The 20,542-nt window shown below is 39.1% G+C and overlaps 1 protein-coding gene across 2 annotated transcripts; it reads right to left on the bottom strand.

Annotated features, from left to right (window-relative positions):
* Positions 1–891: 891 nt before the first annotated feature.
* On the bottom strand, positions 892–20,485 carry LRRCC1 (leucine rich repeat and coiled-coil centrosomal protein 1). Of its 2 annotated transcripts, none has more exons than XM_086465157.1 (19): positions 20,424–20,485; positions 20,043–20,248; positions 19,626–19,691; positions 18,683–18,850; positions 16,975–17,144; positions 16,665–16,874; positions 15,661–15,863; positions 14,727–14,910; positions 14,249–14,397; positions 12,892–13,096; positions 9,873–10,012; positions 8,416–8,617; positions 7,200–7,385; positions 5,800–5,974; positions 4,927–5,090; positions 3,917–4,125; positions 3,578–3,715; positions 1,650–1,755; positions 892–1,124 (listed from the first exon to the last, which is right to left on the bottom strand). In XM_086465157.1, exons 1-19 carry the CDS (start codon positions 20,480–20,482, stop codon positions 1,002–1,004), a joined length of 3,063 nt encoding a protein of 1,020 aa, XP_086321283.1. In that variant the 5' UTR covers positions 20,483–20,485; the 3' UTR covers positions 892–1,001. The 2 variants fall into 2 exon arrangements, with proteins under 2 accessions (XP_086321283.1, XP_086321281.1); XM_086465155.1 differs by having other exon boundaries at positions 14,727–14,903; positions 15,651–15,863; positions 20,424–20,482.
* Positions 20,486–20,542: the final 57 nt, after the last annotated feature.

The following is a 20,542-nucleotide window of genomic DNA, read 5'->3' as shown; positions in this document are numbered from 1 at the left end:
TTCCAGGCGAGCATTTCCTCAGATTACATGGCCTCTGAAGTAGCAGGAGTGCGTAGAGCACAAAATGAGAAGTCATTTTCTTCTGCATTTAAGCAACATTGACACACTTGCATCAGGGAATCAAGAGGTCCCTGGGATGCCAGTAGACCAGTAAGTTAGGCTGATTTTAAACTTTGCAGCACAATTTACTAGACTGACATTCAATACCCTGATTGTGCCAAGAGCTGGTTCCCACACCTTGCTGACCATTACCCCTATGTATTAATTTCTACATGTTTCCAACTGTTCCCACAGACTCAAAGCAGTCAGTCCTTAACAGCTACATCCCACCTCAGCCAGAGTGCATGGCACCACGGAGCAGCTGCCTCCTCCTTGGGGCTGATGGTTCCGGTCCTCGGTGGTCTCGGGGGCCAGGCACAGGAACTCCGGGTGTAGGGAGCCAGAGCTGAAGCCAGTGGCTGCTTTCTGCCCCCTCCCACAAACGTGGGATCTTACATTTATAAGACCCTGCAATCTCTGGCCACTTCCCAGCCCTCCACCTCCACCCCTGGTCATTACTGGGCAAAGGGGGGGGGGGCGGGCATTGTTTTCCCAGGCCACTGCAGGTGCCTTATTCAGTCCTTGGGCTGGTTTTTGTTTTGCTTCACTGCTGCTTCCTCTCTTAAAGCAAAGGCACTCTCTTCCCAGCTCTCAAGGCTGTGCTTTGCCAAAGACCAGTCACTGACCATCAGGGAGTTGTTTTTGCTGCCACGGCCTCTGCTTTCAACTTGTGCCCAGGTTTTCAAGGCTTATTACATCCCACACTTAGGCTGCACCTCATAACAAGAGGCAGCTGGTATCAAGGTCTGGTTCACACAGCAAGTTCTCATAACAAGTTGATAACAAGCCAAATTCAAAATATATCACAAAATTTATTCTCTAGAAAACAAGGAAAAGTGCATTGTAGTGTAGGAATTCGCTTAAGTCTGTGTAATACACATTTTTAGCGTATATACTCATTTTCAAAGGTCTTGTTGAATATCATTCAGTGCATGTGTGAGTCGTCTTATTTTATTTTCCATGGCTTTTTTGTTGTTTGCTGTTTCCTGCAGAAGCTGCCGCATTTCTTCTTCAACACAGTAAACCTGAAAAAGCACAGAGATTAAACAGAATTCCTGCTTTTCCTTAATATGCCTAAGCCCATACAATCTTGGCAATGTTTAACACTGTAAGCAACACAAGAGTTATATGCTTGTGTTTAAATATGCAATGCACTACTTTTGACACTGGATGCAGCAGCAGAGTTTTGCTTTTAAAAACCATTAATTAGCTAGGAGGTAGCAAGTGATGTATCAAAACCACAACACCTACTACACAGAAAAAGCGCCAGTTGTCACACTAAGGAAGGATGTGGTATCCAACAGGAACAGTAACTGTTAACACTGGCATAGATGAGGTAAATGGATTATCTGGTAAAATCATCATTTATCTTGCCTGTACAGATAAGGAGATGTTTAGTTACTGGCTCATAACAGCTACACATCAAGTACTAAGCCAGGGCTGTTTCCATCCAGAGATTAGCCAGATAGATAGAACAGGTACTTCCAGGTGCCACTGCTGTAGCAGCTGTAGAGTAAAAATGCAAATACAGTAAACAGTATTAAAATTACTTTTTCATTTGCTGCTTCAATTTGTTTTTCCTTTTCATTTGCCATCTGCAATACTTCTTCCTGATGAGCTGCCACCATTGACTCAAGTTGTTTTCTAAAAGCAATCCTAAAAAATGATAAAAAAAAATCACACTCCTGAAACCAGAAGTATTTTACTTTGCCCAACTCTGCCTTCAATAAAGTTTTAATAACATAGGCATGAAGGCAATTGTTTCAGTATTTAGCATCAGAAGATGGCCCGTTTTCTCAAGTACATGTTCTAGTTTAGAGCTTCTGGCATTCCTCTTAGCAGAGGCATTTAATCACTAGCATACAATACAAAGGTTTGGGCTTGCTACTGTCAACACGGCTAAGAACACCACCTGTTTTCAAACACCTACTTACTATGCTTTTGCTTCCCGAGAAGTCAGCAACTGAACTACACTACCCTGTGAACAGCCTGGAAGCCTGTCTCACAGAACCAGAAGCATCTGCTTCACCAAAGTGAAGCATTTCCTTGACTCCAAGCAAGTTCTGCTTTTAGGGGGCAATTCTTAAGTATGTAGCAACAGAAAGCACGGCAAGTTATCCCACTATACAGTTAAGTTACACCAAAATTTTGAAACAAAACAATTATTTGGGACAAAATTTCAGTTTCATTACTGATGTCCCAACAATTCAAAAACCTAGTACTATTGCTGTTTGAGGTGGTTGGGTTTTGTTTGGTTTTCTTTTGTTTGTTTGTTTTGGGGTGGTTTGTTGTTAATTTTTTTTAAGTCAAACTTGTCCATCAATGTATTTTCTTTCATTTATTAATCAGATAAACTTCCTTAAAAAAAAAATAACTGAAGTATGATTAATCAAAGTGGTTAATTTAAACATGTAAAGCAAAAAACCTTAAGTCATACTAGCTTATTCCTTCAGTAACAGTGTGGTTGTCACTGCTAGATAAACACGCAGTCTTATCAACCAGCTAATCTCTTCTTAAGAATAGTTGTGAAGAAGGAAGAATAAGAGAAAGGGGCCAAAGAATGAAGTAGAAATCATACTAATGAGCTAAGCTTATCACAGGCAGCAGTGTACCACAATTCTCCATAATGCCACAAGCATATGAAATAACTGAGCATCATCGAAGTCCTCAATTATTTTCTGGGTTACAAGTATTTGTTTCTGTATTATCTCATAGTTACTATTAACTCAAAAAGATTGACAGTACAGGAGGAATAATAAAAGTTAAACCCCTGTTGCTACTTGTATGAGGAGAGAATGACAGGTGACTTACAAACAGTCCCTTTGTTATAGACCGAAGTATTTATTACTACTGTTGTGATAAGTACTGAGGATCTGTCCTCCATTTCCTACACAGCACACAAGGTATTTCCACCACCCTGCACAGATGTCAGCGAAGCACCGCGGCTTCGCTAAGCCCAAACGCCAGCCAGTTGCTTGGGTTCCATGCACCCTGGTCATGAGCTAGCAGGTTGCCAGGCTTGTGCTCAAAAAACCCCGGTACAGGTGGCGAGGCTGTGCCTCACCTGCACAAGCAGCTCCGCTGCGTGACTCCAGCCGGCACGTCCGAGGACAGCAGACCAGTCCTTGTCACGTGACATGGAGTTTCCTCACAGAGGTACCCCAAGAGCATTGTGGTGGGATGGATGGGTGTACTAGGGGGCAGCGAGTGCAGGCTCCACTTGTTTTCAAGGAAAATGGGAACATAGCTAAGCAGCTTAAAGGACAAATGCTGTAACCGAATGCCAGTCCCACAGTCAGTCACCTGTATAGCAAGAATTACTTCTGCGCACACAGAGTTCACAGCAACTGGGCTCACCAAGTAATTAAAAAGGTATTACGCATTCTTTCACCACATAATCAAGCATTTTTGTATACTTACTAACAGCACAACTCCACACTAACTGAGCAGTCACAAAATAAGCTAGTAAGGAGTTCACCTCTGAGTTTGAAGACTTCTGTTTTTCTCTTCAATCAGCTGCTTCTCTTTGATATCAAAGCTCTCTTTCATTTGTTTAACCTGCACCTCCAGATGGCTTAATAGCTCTCCTTTACCTTGCCACTGCTTTTTCAGTGCACTGAAAAGAAAATGCATATATTTATGACGAATGTAGGTACCACTTCTTCAGCGGGCAGAAGAGAAGTTTTTCATGCTGCCAGTTTTCCACATTTGTGTAGGTTTTAATAGCAAGCAAGTACTCTCTGAACACAGAATAACTTCAGAGCAGTGTTGCATACTATTATGATCCCAAAGCATTACTGCCACTTGTATGCATCACCTGTGTGCATTCTTAATGTCATCAAGTTCTAGTTCTTTTTCTTCTAGCAGTTGCTTTAATTCTTCTTTTCTTTCATTTTGCCTTTCTAATTTTTCCATTAGCTCTTCAGATTCAGCCACTTTTTCATCCAACTGTCCTTTAAAAAGTCTCTGAGCTTCCAAATTTTCTTCATGCTGTTTTCTGATTTGTCTATCTTTTTCTTGTAAGCCCTTTAGAAGATAAATATTTTACAACACATAAATGCCATTCATTGTTACCTTTTAAGAGCATCTGTTTAGTCTATGCTGGAATAACAGACACAGACATGTGAAGCATATTATATGAAAAAATACTTAGCAAAGTGATTGCCAGTTAAATAATCTTCATCTGAAAGAGGTCAGAATTAAAAGACAAAAGATCAAAACAAATCTGAAATTGAAAGCAAGTTAATAAAAAAAAGTTTAGAACCCTAATACTATGCACACAAATCACTGTTACATGGCTATATAGTTTAATGAGTAACACTTCAAACCCTGACCAACATACTAGAAGACTTTGATCAACAAGCTACAGTCTCAAGTCCCTAAATGAGATGAATGGAACTAACAGAACAAAACATAGTAGCTCTGCTGTTAAAATACTGATTTAGAAGAGAAAATCTTTACATTGTAAGATGAACCCAAAGCAAAGTTTACATTTTTTTTCCTTTTCTTTTAAACACACAGGAAGAATTACACTATCCTAGTTTTTCCTCTCTCAAAATCATTATCAATAATAACTGGAAGCAAAGCAGAGAAGAAAAGTCTTTACATAAACATGGTTCAGTCAGAGATCCAAAGTAGCACCTCCGCACATCAAGTTAATACAAGGCCCTCTTCTGCTCTCAGCAACATCGGTTGCCACCGACAGCCTGGTCGTGCTTTCTGAGATGGTAAATCAGCAGTGCACAGCCAGCTTTCATACAGCCTTCACAGTAGCTAAAATTAACACAGTGAAAGTTAAGCACACAAATTGTGAGACACGGCACTTACCTCTTTCAGTCTCCTAATTGTTTCTGTCTGATCATCCACTATTTTGTTTTTAATTTTTATAGTATCAGTGTCCTGTTCCTTTTGCTTTTTTAACATCTCAATCTCATTCATTAGAACTTCAATTTTTGCCTCCAGTTTTCCCCGATCTTGAGCAAGATGAGCTCCTAGGTAGAACAGAACATTCACAGTACAGCACTCATTTTACAGATAACCTCAAGGTGTATAATGTTGGGGAAGGTGAAGGCAAGAACCACCTTAAAAACCAAACATGACCATTTTGCCCACTGGAAACACTGCAGGGCTTTAACTGGTAGGTAGCTAACACTTCAGAGGAAATGTAGAACTGAAGGTCCGTATTTCATCCTTTGAAAGCTTCTCTGATAAAGGTCAGCAGCAATTCTTACAGACCCCATCTCAAAGAGCCCACAAGGTGGTGCTGAGTCAGCCACATGAATCAGGGAAAAATTAAAAAAGCCCAAGTTTTTTCTCCACCTGATATTTAACACTTATTTTTCCCCCCCAAGACACATACTGAAGTTTTCAAATTAGACTTACCCAATAGCCAAGCAGCATTACATAATACTTTTTACCAATCTTTGTTTTCCTAGTTTCATGTTCTTTGTATAACATTATGGTAATTTGACATTTTGGGGAAAGAAACACTGTATTTACAACTAACTCCCACACCTGCTGTTACAATAGCCTGTGTACTACACAAGATCCATTTTTGCACATCTTTACAACTGGGTGAGATCAACAAGGCCATCCAGAGACCCCCATTATGATTACAGCTACACTGGAGTGTTTATTCAAAAAGCTGTGACATTGACCACCACCATTTTTCTGCAAAAGGAAAAATAAATATTACTTTACCTTGTTGTGCCAACTCCTGCCCCCATATTTTTCTTTCCATTTTTAACCCATCAATCACAGATTCCTGGGCTGTCAGCTGAGAAATAAGTTTTCCATTTTCCTTTTTCAGAAGTTCAACTTGAACAGACTTCTGTTTGTCCTCCTCAATGGCAGTTTCAAGTTGTCCAGTTTGACGCTGTATGAACAAACATTGGGAAGAGACAGTAAGATCCTTTAAAACATGTATTCAAAATTTCCAGTCAATGCCAAGCAGCTAGGAAAGCAATACTTATACACAGCGAGTTAAGTTAACCAAGGAATATTCTGCTTGCATACAGGGTTCTATACGCATCTCTTCCCAGTAACGAAACACAAATGTTTGCTTCAGATAGACATACTTCAACCCCAGAAAACTGATTTCTAAACAGCCACCTTAGGTTATCAATGCCATTATAAAAACCTGTTTGGAATTATAAATGGACAAGTCAAAAAAAGAAAAACAAAGTCAAGACATTGAAAACCAAAGCAAAAGAAGAGAGACAGAAGCTGGGATGAACTTCCACTTCCCATGATAAAGATCCCCCCGCAGTTATGCAGGCTACATTTTGTTTTACAGATTGCAGCTGTTTAATATAGCTACTTTTAAATTTTGTTTTTAGCAGCATCACTGACCAGCAGATTCCTATTCTGTATGGCAGTACAAGATTTGGTCACCCCAACAGCCACATGTAGGAGGGAGATTAGAAACAGCTGTGCAGGGGTTGTACCGCACGGAGGTTTTACCATAAAGATGGACTGGATACATACACAGTCTGGATCACACAGCAACTTAAAAAGAAACTTACGTTCCTAAGATATGTAGGAATTATTTATGGACAACATAGTACTATAAGATGTTACCATACAGTGATCAGTAGTGTAAGATAAAGCAGCTATGCCTGCAGTATTTAACATTAAAATTAGACAATTAGTAGAGAATGACTAATGCTGCTAGTTTCATGCAACTCAGATATTAAGCTGCTAATAACTACACTTGATCATTTGTTCAATTTCATTTTTACCTCACGTACAGTGACCACTGCAGAATCATACTCCAGATTTACAATGGGTCAGGGCTATTAATGTAAGTTTTTAAAATTCCAGTTTAGAGTGACCATGTGACAAACTGCTGGCACTCACAAGACAAGGGCTGCACTTCTGAAGACGTGAATGAGACTAGATTTTGCTATATGGGGGGCAGTGTTTGTGAGAAAAAGAAGTGCAAGATGCAAGAATAAAGGCTGATGTGGACTACAAGGTTTCAGTGCAACAGGAAACACGTGTCTTTCAGTCAACCTACCTTGTATGGAATTGCTACTTTTATAGATAAAATATTACTGAAAAGAATCATACACGTAGTTAAAATGTTTTGAAACAAGTACCTTTAGGTTGGCTGTAGCTTCTTCATTTGATTTTGTCAATTCTGCAATCTTCGCTTTCTGTTCTTTCACTATACTTGTCAGGTCTTGGATCAGACTTGCCATCTCTTTTTCTTTTTGTTCCAACTCAAAGAGGGCTTGTTTATGTTCAACTAGATCAGCAGCAACATTTTCAAAACCCCCTTTCACCTGAAGTTTTACAAGATGAGACTTGAAAAATGCTAACATTTGGAAAAAAGTGTGTATACATACACACAAATGACATTTGAATTTCAATTAAAGGAAGAAACAGCAGTTCATCAACAGTACGTGAAATTAGTGAATATCTGAAACTGGTTTTCTAACAGTTTATTGGTGATACTTCAACTCCAAAACCTGGTTCTGCTCAGCTACAAATCTGAAAAAAAAACCAAACACCCCACCACTGGAAAAAAATCATGGGTGGACAGGAAGCAGAGCAGCAAAAATCTAGCTTGGGAAGTGACATCAATGCCTTGATTTAATCTCATTGTTAATCTTAACATTAAAATCTGGAAAGAAGAGCTTAGAATTAATTCTTTCTTTTTTCCTTGCAAAAGAAAGATTTGAAGGGTGAAAAAAAAAAAAAAAAGGTCTTTTCTTCCCCCTCTTTCCCATGTATCCAACTGATTTAAAATGAAGAAAACCAAGTTTAAGTGAAGGATAAGCATTTAAAATTTTATTTCGCTTAACTTATTTCCATGGCCAGCGTTCACATTATTTTATAAGTTATCTAAGGAATTCAGTAAGGAAGCTTTGAACTTCAAAAGGCACGTCCAAAATTCAATTTTGAAAAGTTAAACAATAAGGAACTTTATAACTAAATATACTAGTATTTATGTAACCATAACCTTACAAAAACACCAGAAGAGTTTATAGTAATTGAATATATTCTAATAGAAGGTCAACATCTTTTAAAAGAATACCACCAGACAGAAGGTTTTCTAGTTTCTTTTGATTAACTTTTACTTATGAACAAAACTGTTGGGTTTTTTTTGAGTGCTGACTTGGCAGTTGGTGTCTATGTTCTAATTGCTGCTATTTCAAAGCTTACTACCAGTATTTTAGATGAATCCTTGGAGCCTAGGCCTTGAGGATCAAGAAATGAAAACAAAACACACCCCCCACCCCCCTCAACCCAACCCAACTGAGAGAACTACAGCTCCACCTCGTTTGAGATGAAGCGTTCTCTTAACCTTACCTCTTTAAACCTTTTTGCTTCAACAGTTAAAGCTAAACGAAATTCGTCTTCTAACTCTTTGTACTTCTGGTTTAACATATTAATTTTCTCCTGAAATTCTTTAACACGCTGTTCATGCCTCTGCTCCTCTTTAGCCACTTCTTTTGACAAAGCATCTTGAAATTCAGGTCCATTTAAGGCAACTCGGGTTTCTAGTTCTTTCCTGAAGTTACCAAACATATCCTTGAGACAAGAACTGCCGTATCTCACAATGCTGTTTCAATAATTTCCTTAGTATTTCTTAAAAAGGATAACAAATTACGTAATAAATGGGATAAACGCCTTAGTTTCACAGACAGATTTCCATCATCTATGACAGTGGCCCTGGTATGAGGAATAGTGTGTCAGCTACTGTTAAAACACCCAGAGAACCTTACTTTTTAAGTCAAACTTTTTTAGAAATAATTCCACTGCTCTTTCACTGTTAGTTAGCATTTGTTTGCTTCGCTGATCTGGACCTGGAAGAGACATTGCCATTGGGGAAAAGCCCTGTACAGACAGATGCCCTCTTTTGCAGTCGTTCTCTTCACCCTCACCCAACAACTTCAGACCCAAAACCTGAAAAGCAGCAGCAATGGGTTCCAGGATAAGGTTCCTTCCTGTCTGGAAGCATCCCTACAGGAGAATGATGAAGCAAGAGTACCCTGTACTTTAGGGCCATCCTATTCATCTGCTTTAAAGCACAAACACAAAACATATCTGCTGCCCTTCACATTTGGAGATTTACAAGATAATAATCGGAAGTTCTCAAAACACAGCTATCTGAATCTGCATATCTAAACCTGCAGTTATGTTGCTATCTGAATACATTTATCCCTGTAAAATTTAGCAAGTGTAACCACCTTATTTCATTAATAACCTCCCTCACATACTAGTATATCACACACCACTTGTTGCTGTAGTTTGACACATATTTGATTGTATTAGCTAAACCGTATAGAACTTAAGTTCAAGTATTCTCCAGAAAAAGGAAGTTTTAAGAGGAAAGAGGAAAACCATGCTAAAGCAAGACACTGCAGAAGCTGACTTTTTTCAGAACACTGTGTTCTTGTAGTATGTGCACATCTTCAGACAGTAATTTGAATGCGATTTTATTTTTATCTGATTATTTCCTGGATGAAAGGTCAAGTATTCAAAACAAAAAAGTTCAGCCATATAATAAGACAAGAACAGATCAAACAAAAGGCTGGAAGAACAGCTGCCTATGCAGACCTGAGCCAGGAATCTACAAAATATGAAGATATTCTAAAGTGAGCAAGAAAGTGGGTGGAAAGACATCTACGTTTTTGCAAAGACCATCTCTCATTTAAAAAAAAAAACCCAAACAGAACCACACCCACACTCTGCAGAACGCATTTAAACAAATCATGTTGACAACACTCGCATTTCTGAACTCGTGAAAACAGAAGACCCCATACCTTTGCTCTTGCTCTCTTAATATAAGCAGTTCATGCAGCTGTTTTACCTTCTCCTTCTGCTGTCGAAAGGATATTCGAAGTAACTGTACTTCTCGTTCATTTGCTGATGCTTTAATCTCTGCTTCTTGCACCTGTTTCATCTGTGTAGAAGTCATAAAGGGAGGGTTTGTTGTTACACTTGCAGAAATTTAAGACAGGATGTTAAAAATTAAGTCTTAGCTTAACTTACCACAACACAAAAAAAGCAACTTTCCTGAAGAACCAAGGATATTGACTTAATTTATAAAGAACTCAAGTGTCCTGCATAATTGGAACAAGTGTATTGGCAGAATGATTTCCTCAACTACAAACTCTTATCTTGAAACTATTATTAAAGTATTACAAGTAAAACATTTTTAGATGTATTCAATGTAACTTTAACTCCAGTTACAAAAAAAAAAAATCAGCATCTTTGACTTTTACAGTTTAAAGTTGATGAACAAAGCTGCTTTCTAATGTTTTTACGAAAAATGGAGAATCAGTGTAAACACCAGGTGGCATACTCCACTTTCTCCATATGATACAAGCTTTTATGAATAATTCCACTTCATAATCTTAAGCTTTTTACGTACAGAGCTGTCTTTTCTGACTCAAGTAGGAAAAAAAGATAGGAAAGAAGTTATAAAAAAAAGGGTTTTATTACTCATGAAATGGTAATTCAGAATCAAGACACTTCAGAAGGCTTAGAACATGCAACAGAAAACAGCAGAGGTGATGTTAATGGAGATATTCTTACTCCTAATCATTACTTGTAGCAACCACATAAATCCTTTCCTGCTCAAGCAGTGAGCAGTAGCAGCTTCACTATCTCAACAACCTGTCCTCCTAAGCAAAGCAAAGGGTCTTCACATTCTGTACTTGCACAACTCCCATCTCTTCACTTCCCAGAGAATCAAATCTGTGAATGGTAACTGACTACTCAAGATTACTGTCACTTACCTAATGTCAGACCCAGAACACCACAGAAACAGCCCAGTTTAATTTCCAGCTCTCACAAGAAAACAAACAAAACCCCCAACCCTCACAAAGCAACAACAAAAATATCCCGAATGTTTTCTTTCAGAATTCCATCACAACTGTCCCCTCAACCTGATTTCTGAACAATCAAAACGAAAAATAAAATATTAAGGAACAGCTGTATGGAATGTCCTGCACTGACAAATAAAACAGCGATTCCAATGTTTATCATCTCCTGCAACGTCCTGCTGCTGCAGCATGTCATGAGTTCAGCTTGACAATGCGAGAGGTACCTGAAGTTCATACAGTCTCGTCAGTGTATGAAAATTGTTGAGAGGCTTGAGTATGAAGCCAAGTTCTCATGTTCTACATGTTAAGCCTCTTAATGAGTAACATTTAGATATACAACTGTATTCCAGTTGTTTTGTGGATGAAGTGAAACAATTCTCTCCTGAATCGAAGCACTTAAAAACAAACATTTCAAGTGAGAACAAGCAAGTTTAAAGACTTCCAGAAAGTCAGGTATGCGTTTAGATGCATAGTAACTTATCTTGAATCCCTTAAAGAAGTAATCTAGTAATGTTGGCTGAAATCCTTAAACAGGGACTACCTGGAGTAACCATAATTTACCACTGAAGGTAACTGCCAATGTGTACTATGAGAAAGCTCTATAAAGTATTCTAGAATTTGTTAATCTTAAGACTTGGTAAGATAGGCCAAAGGTATATTAAATCTGAATTCAAAAATGAGAATTTAGTTTCTAGAGCATCATGATTCTTTGAGACATAGTTATTTAAGATCCTGTAGCAAATACTCTTTAAGACAGGAACAAAGACCTCCCTCTAATAAAGTTTTGCAGTTAGTAAAAATAATGCTACTATTATCAAGAGAATACTTATTTCTAGAAACTCATTAAAAGGAAAAATAAAAACCTCAAACACCAATAAGGTATTTCCTTTCTTCTAGGAAAAGAAAAAAAACCACAAACCAAAAAAAACCCTCAACCATTCTCCTCTTCTCTAAATCCTTAAATTTAGTACTTTTCCAAGTGACAAGCAGATACTTGATCTAAACTGGAGGTCACTTCTAGATCCATAATTGCTCCCGGGTATTTACAGGTAAGGAAGAAAATGGAAGAGCCACTCCGGTGCCTGAACAGGAGCCTGAAGTGGAGGGTGGCTAACCCGTAACTCTAACTGCACTGGCAGCACAGTTTGGCTGTCAGCACACTCCCGGGCTGCGTTTCCTTTCAGGGTATCTGGACAACACCACACCCTACAGCACCACACTGGCAATTCAGAGACTTCAGCATGGAGGTAGCAGGATTCAATTTCTGTAAGTGTATGCATTCAGTGACACAGGAACGGGCCAATGTAAGAATACAATCAAACAATAGGGATAGATATTGGAGGATGCAGCATTTGGCCACTTAAAATTCATCCATTAATTACTCAGAAATAGTGGCAGTATCTGGTCCAGCAACTTGATCTTAGGTATCTGTGTGCTGGACAAAGTGCCTCTGGCAACAAAAGCATCATCTTCTCCAGCTGTAAAAGAAAACCCCCAAAAATCCCCAAAACAACCAGAATCTTTAAAATAAGTTTTCAGTGATTACTGTTCTGGTCACAGTTTAAAGCATCTAATTCTTCACATCAGCAAAACAAAGAGAACCACCAGATTTCCATCCTGCTAGTAAGATCTTTATTGATTTCAGCAACATTTTAAAAGACTTGTTTTTGTTACTGTGTATTTTCAGAAAATACCAACTCTGTGTTAAATACATAGGACATACTCTCCTTTGTCTTAAGAACACATCACATGTCATACTTCTATCTATAAAAGACAATAATTGACTACTAAAATGGATACTTTTAATTAACTACTACTACGTAGAAAAAAACCCCAGCTTTTACTGTGGAAGAGTCACACTTAAAGCTTTTAAAAACCTACTGTTTCTTAATATCTAGGACTATAGTAGCCATTCTGTTGCCATTGTATTTTTTTACTCACAAAAATTATTTACCTCTAATGTTCGTTGCTGCAACCTTTGTGTCTCCATCTTGGATAGTGTTTCTTCTAAAGCTTGCATGGCTTTCTGATGTTCTGCTTCTTTATTTCTTGCCTGATTTAACTCATTAGTAAGTCTCTCAGTTTCGCCTCTCAACTGCTGGACATCTGCTTGCAGTCTTGCTTTAGCATCTCTCTCTTTCAATATCAATTCCTTTAATCTAAGAACAAACGCAATAAAGCGGCATTACAAACATTTTAGTATTTAGTTTGATACCAAATACCTTGAGAAAAGACACTAGCAAGTGCTGTAGGACCGCATCTTACTCTTTACCAAGGTTTACTATTTACAGCACTGTCATGTAAAGCTGTTTAAAAACACATAAAATCTTACTGAAGTCATGTGTAGCATTACTATATGGAGCTTCATCATTTTAAAAGAAACTAAGCTGGAGACAACCTCATATATAGGTCTTTACAGAAATGACACTACTGTATCATTTTGCTTTATACAGAAGTCAAACATATAGTATCAATTTGCAATTTAATAATTTTCTTAAGAAAATAATTTTCTTAAAGATATTTCAAAGTTTTCTTAAATATATAAAAAATTATTAGAAAATTTAAGAACTCAAAAGAAAAGGAACACAATAAGCCACTTCTCCAAGGTGATAACAAGCAAAAGGTTGAAAGTGAACCTAAGGCAAAAGTAAAGGGGAAATAATTGCAGTCAGTCACAGATGGTAACTCGGGAAGCACTAGGCTTGTTTCTTCCTTACAAGAAAGAAAACAGGCCTTTGAAAAATACAATGCAGTTAAACACAAATAGAGCAGACCAATCCTGGCTGACAAGAAGCAAGGCTCTGTTAGAAAAGAGAACTTCTGGAAAAAAAGGATGCTGCCCAGAACCGAGGGGGGTGATGACAGCAGCCTGTAGGAAGATACGCGAGGGCTGACCCGCACAACATAGCGCCCATCGGCCAGCTCCAGCCTGCCAGAAACGTCTTTGTTGAGGTGCACCGGGCAGGAAAAGAAGAACACAGGACGGGTAGGTGGAACGGGACAGTGGGAATTGGAAGCTGAACACATGGTACAAGACAGCTACTAGAGCTTGAGCTGACACAGGAAGTTCATTTATGATACTGACTGCTTGGCTAGTAATGGCTAGAAACTGATACTGGTGTGAGACAAGAACCGGAAGGAAGCTGCAGAAAGGAACTTTGTTAGGTAATACCAAGAGAAATTGTAGCACTATTTCTTGATGCATTATTTTCCAAATATTGTTTAAAGCTGTTCTCACTTCTTAAGCCTATAAATCGAATTGTCTTGAATTCAACAAAAAACCCTCTTATACTACAGCACTGTTTCCCTACCTGTCTGTAGTGTACACAGCCATACTCTGAACATTCTTTTCTTCCTTTGCACGTTGCTGTAGCTCTCTGACGTGCTCTGTCAATTTCTTCTCTGCTTGCTCTGCTTTCCACCTCCTTTCTTTCTCCTGATCCAGCTCTTGAATTAGTGCCTTAGCAAGAATGTGGTAAGTATCAACTTACTGGGAAACATTCAAATGTAGCCAAAAATGACAAACAACATTCATAGTTGTAGAACAAGATTCTTTTGTCTTTCTGGAATTCACAGATGACAGAGGAAAGTGCAAGCAACCAGGCCAAAAACCCCCATAAAAGTGAAATAAAATAGAGTCCAACTGACACTACAAGAACTCCACTATTTTTGGATACCATCTACATGCAATTATTTTTGTCACCTTCAATTTTAAAGTTTCACCAAGAGACATATGCTTGGCTTCAGGTGAAGACGCTCATATTTAACTTGAAATGATGCAAAACATACTCGGTATGTTGATTCCTCTGTGGCATTTGAATTAATTTCTTCTGCTTTTTCTATATTGCTCTGTCTTCCAGTTAATAGTTCAGCTTTTCTTCCCACTACTTTCAAGTCTCGAGTATCCGATGACAAATTGAGATGAGAGTCTCTCTGACTGGAGCGTGGACACTTGGAGGAACTCTTCTCTTCCCTACACCAGCAGGACATCAAGGTATATTTAAGAACACACAGAGTTTAAACAGTAACAGGGGATTCAGACATTTCTACAGGACAAACATTTTACAGGTCTGTGCAGAAGCCAAATTGTAGAGAGTTCAAAACCACACAGAAGATTTGCACGCAGATCATAAACCAGCTAAATTCAAATCTTCAGTTGTAAGAAAAAAATAAGTAGTACTAGCAGATGCCATCTGAAAAAACACCTCATGATCACATAGATAGGAAACAATTTCAGAGAGCCAGAGTAGCTGTAGAGCTGCAGTGGCTGACTAAACTAATATATTCCCATTTATATCATCTATCTATCACTTCTGACATTTACTACATAAACAAATTACTATGCCATCCTCAGTTTCATCACAGACAGTTATATTCTTGACCATCATTCTGACACCATGTATCTATTATTTTTATTTTTTAATGCCTCAGTTGTTCTGTCTGTGGAGAATTCTGTCACCACAATTTAAAACAAAAATGAAAATATAAGCTGTTCAAATTCTGAAAGTGTTTGTTTGGGAATCTTCAGTTCCATTTCCCTTTCACCACAAAGGCACTCATACGACTGAGTGAAGCCACAGTAGCTAATAATCTTTAGAGCATTATTAATGGAGCTCATTACCCAACCTACCACTCTCAGCAAAATGTTTCAAGTCAAACTATGTTCACTCTGACAACAATCAGCTTAATTCATTTTGGCTTTACATGGCAAACGTTGGGGTACCTGTCAGTTATTTTCTTCTTAGGATGATTTGTATGACACCTAGTAGATGACGTAGTTCTATGGTAAGTAGGGATCTTGCTTCTTTTCACAACCTTTCTGTTGTTCTCTTTCCCACTGTCATTTTCACTCTCAGAAGTTGGATCTGTGTCTCTCTTAGCTTTGAGAACATGCAAAGGAGCTTCTCTTCTTGAGGTATCAGATACCTAAGAATAGAACAAAATTTTATCTATGATTTTATAATTTTTAACTGTCTAATTTCTAACACTTATTCAAGTGCTATTTTTAAAAAGTTCACACAAAATAATTTTGACAGAAAAGTAAATAACTGTTTCCAAACAATCCCTTCCCTTGTTGCTACAACATGTCGTTGTTTTAAAGATAAAATAAACCCAACAGAACAGCGTGCTTGAGAACAAATAGTTGTATCTTTTTGAAATACCTGCTGGTTGGTAAAATCCTTTGGCACAGAAGCTTGGTGCAAAATGAAAACCAAATATATCACTTAAAACCAAAAGTGTCTTGCAAGGTACATCAAACTGTAACAGAAACATACCCGACAAACACACCAGACCAACTCAACCTACTAGCAAATTTATTTTTCACCATCTCTATGATCCAGACTTTTGCTGCATTTCACGTTTTACTCTAGTTCAGTTACTACGGTGATGTCTTCAGGGTAAAAAAAACAAAACCCAAACAAACCAGAAAACAGCTTTCTAATACAATACAATCAGACAGTACTCCCAGTCCCATACACTATGGTTTTTATTTGTTATGAAAGTTTCCATGACTCAAAGGTCAATCTTCAGTATTAGAGACTTGTTTCTATTTTACTCCCAGTTTCTCAAAATTATTAGGAACACAGAAGCACGAAGCCAGCACACACATACCAGCAGAAATGCTCCAGTCTGTCCCAGCACACTTCCACATTATCAAAAGGGACACCTTGTTTTACAAACAGAACTTTCTGTGCAATCACAGAAAAAAAAAAAAAAAAAAATCACCTTTTGCAGTATCTGTGAAATTTGATCTTCTATTTTTTTGATCCTCATCTCACTGTATATTTTATCAAGTTCAGCCTTCTCTGGTTCTGAAGATGAGACAAGCTCTGTAGAGGAGCTGATGGCACCTTGTGCTGCTGTTCTTGCACGCTGCCGGAAAAGAGCCAACGCCTGGTCGATACGCGGTGTCACCACCGGTAAGGTAACATGGCTCTAGCAAAAGGAAAGACAACCCTTGGAACATTAGTGAGTCACGTGCAATATAAAACTAAACCGTGTCAATTTTAAAATTGGTACACCCAAACTGTGGCACCTGATCTCTGGGTGAGAGGCACCCAGATGAAACCAAACAGCCCAAAACATCTTCTGAACACTGCAAAGCTGAACAGTTTTCTTCTGCCGGGTCCACCGGTTCACCAGAAGTATTTCTTCCATCTAGAGCCGTTAGCTGGGGCAACGCCTGAAGAACAGTTTCTCTGTAACCTTGAGGAAAAAGACCACATTTAAATTGAAATGTATCTCTGAAGGAAGCATCTGGTGTGTTTTAGGTACCCTGTCACCTTAAATATTCACTGCATTTTTAAGAGAAGGAAGAAAGTACAAGTGTCTCACTTTTCCCCACCCATAAGGCTTTCAACAGACAACAGTACAAAACAAGTTAACTGAGAAGCCGCCTGCCTCATCCTGGTCTGCAACTGCGGTTGGGCTGCGGTGGCACAGCCAACCTTCTCCTATTGCCCTGCTGCACCAGAACAGTTGTCTCAAGTGCAAGGACAGACAAATGTAATCGAAAGGCAAGTACTGAAAGGGCTTAGATAACTTCATTCTTTTTCAGTGAATGAAATAAGGAGTTATGAAACTGTAAGGCACTGAATTTCTTTAAATCAATAGAATTTGGGTTTCAAAAGTAAGTGCCACCAAAGAGGTACATCTGAAGAGGCATGTGAACACTGACAGAAGAAAACTAGTGGAATTTTCTAAGTTATCCACGTAACTTTATAGTCCTGTTACTGCTTCCGTGGTACCTGAATGCACTTGTATAACTTGTTCACGGGTGCTTCCGAAAGCATTACCTATGACCTTATTTGTCTTCCCTCAGCTACCTCTGAAGCTTCTTTCCAAGAAGTGTACACATATTACAGCTGTATCAGTTACATGCTCATGATACAGTTGTTATTTTGTATTATTGTAACACCTACTGTTCTACGCTTTGGAATGAAATTATCTTTGTCCCATCCCAAAAGTATCAATCCTCCACTTCTATCTTCCTGTAGGAGATTTCCCCTCTTACGCAAGAACGAAGAAAACAACCTGCACTAAAACAAGATAGTACAGTTTAACTTGTTTGAACACAGGGTGCAACATTTAAAGGGCACGAAAAGCCTACTCCCGAACCAGAAGCTCTAGGCAACACAACTGAAAGAGATATATCCACTGGCATTCCTCCAACGTGTCTCCACACCGCCTAGGGAAAGCCCTGTCTGCTGTTTTGATGAACATGCCAATGACTGCAGAGCACCTTCGTGCCTGCCACTGCTTACTGACGCTGCAGGAAAAGGAGTACAGGTTAATAGTGCTTATTGCTGATCTTCCTCTTGGCGTCTCTATCAGTAGAAGACCATCTACTTCCCATGCCTGCCCCCTCTCTCTGTAGTTCAGTATCTCTACGTACATTCTTCAAATCCTCCACCCACCCACCATGTAACAGCAACACTCCTTCCCTCCCATTTCTGCAACACTCTCTCTTTCCATTGCTTTTTGTCTCCTGCCTTAAACTAAAACAATACCGGAAAAGTTGAGCCTTAACAAAGCATACAACAAGTTAAAATTTTGAGAATATGCCTGGGGGAGAAAAAAAAAAATTGTTTTCCAGGAAAAAAAAATTAATTTGGACAGAATTTAGATTTCTGCAAGTTGGCCAGATGATGAATGAATTTGCAAGCTTCAGAACCTGGCTCACAGCTTAAGGGAAATCCCTGCCCTAACGAGCACAAAGTATTCAGCTAGCACGAGATCCATACCTGCTGTGTCACACACTGGATTGGCTTTTCCATTTTTTGCCAGTGTCAGACTCGTCAAACAGCGCAGCCCCTTTGTGCACTGAAGTAAGTGATTCATACTGTTTACACAGTTGCTGTGAAGGTCAATATGACTGACCTTATGTCTGGATCCATGAAGGCATTGCAATCCTGAAAATTTGAGAAAAACTCACAAAATAACAATTTCTGGTATGATCGTAGACTATAGGATTTAGAACAAATGGCATCTTGTAAAAAAACATGCAGTAAATAATACATCGTAACTGGAAATGATGTAACAACCTTTGCTCCACATACCTTAATTCTGCCTACATATTTTGATTATGGTACACCTACCACACAGTACAACACTTAAGCTAGTTGAGAGCTAACTTTATTTAAAGAGATTAGTTTCTAACTGTTAAGAAGCATGTAAAAACAAATATTTTGCTTTTTATAACTCAGTTCATTAACAAAATTGTTATCAATGTTCTTTTTAATTTTCTTACAAACTCCCTTGATTCTGTAGCTTAAAATCTTAATTAGAAGCAATAATTGATTATTTCAGCAAATTTATTTAGAATTAGAACAGAAATTTAGAAAAGAACTTCCATATCCTATCCCAAGCTGAACTTTTGTCCTACAAAGAGGGAAATATCTTCCAAGACTAGTGCATTTTTCACTTTGAAAATAAGTTTGAAACATTTACAGTACTACTTTGTGAATAAGTTCGGCCTCACCAAATACAGGAGAATAAATTCCAGTTCAGAACGACCCTCAATGTTAGAAACTCAAAAGCTGAGAGTAGCAGCAACTGTCACCTTCAGCAGCATCACTTATCCAATTGGCTGAACCACTAGCAACTCCTAAAGTTACACTTGGTCACATTTTTCAAATTGAAGCAAGGCGAATGCTTTTCATTGCACTGCATGTGCCAGTCACTTACCAGAGAGATCATGTATGCGATTATATGACAAATCCAGTATAGTTAAATTAAAGAGGTTTTCCAGTCCTAAACAAAGTGAGAAAAAAAAAAATCAGTAAGATTTTCAGAAAAATGTTCTGCTTTCAGCAAATCAACACTTGCAAAGTAAGCCTTTAGAAGTTATACCTACAAGTTACTATCAATACAATGAATTACAATCATAATATAAAAATCCATTTTTCCTTCTAAATGAATCCATTTTGCTATGACAAAGCTTACAGAGACTATACACTCTTTTAAAAATCTACATAACAATACGTTTTGCAGCTCATACTAACTTCGTATAACCTTAACTGCATGCATACTTCCCTGAAGCAAGCTTTAACTCTTAGAAAAGCTTAGCGAGCTGCTAAATGGACATAAAGAAGCGTTGCAGACCCTCCACTTTCGTCAGCAGGTTACAGGATAAGCTCAGGGTGCGCAGACCAGCCAAGGAACTCAGCCCCTCAATCCGGCGGATCTGGTTTGAGGACAGATCTAAGTGCCGCAGGTTCCGGAGGCGGCCGAGCCCCTCGATCCTGGCGATGCGGTTACAGTGCGCGTTGAGCGTGTGCAGGTCCGAGCTCAGGGAGACCTCCAGCAAGCTGCGAAGGACCGGCACCTGCCGTCAGCTGGGCGGCATCCCTCCCGGCCCCGCCGCCCAGCGCCAGCCCCTCCCCGTCTCCCCCCGCAGCCTCCCCTGCCCCTCGGGGCCCAGCTCCCCCCGGGGCCCAGCTCCCCAGCTCCCCCCGCCGCCCGCCCCTCCGGCAAGCGCCTCACCTCCTAACGCCCTTATCCATGAGGCTGAGCTCGCCGGGGACGGCGCGGCCCCCCGCCATGCCGCCGGGCCACCCGCGCAAATCGCCGCTCAAACTTCCCTCGCCTCCCACCAGCGGCGC

Source organism: Leptosomus discolor, chromosome 5 (assembly GCF_034619465.1).
Source record: "Leptosomus discolor isolate bLepDis1 chromosome 5, bLepDis1.hap2, whole genome shotgun sequence".
Taxonomy (NCBI): domain Eukaryota; kingdom Metazoa; phylum Chordata; class Aves; order Leptosomiformes; family Leptosomidae; genus Leptosomus; species Leptosomus discolor.
This window is presented reverse-complemented; position numbering and strand designations above follow the sequence as displayed.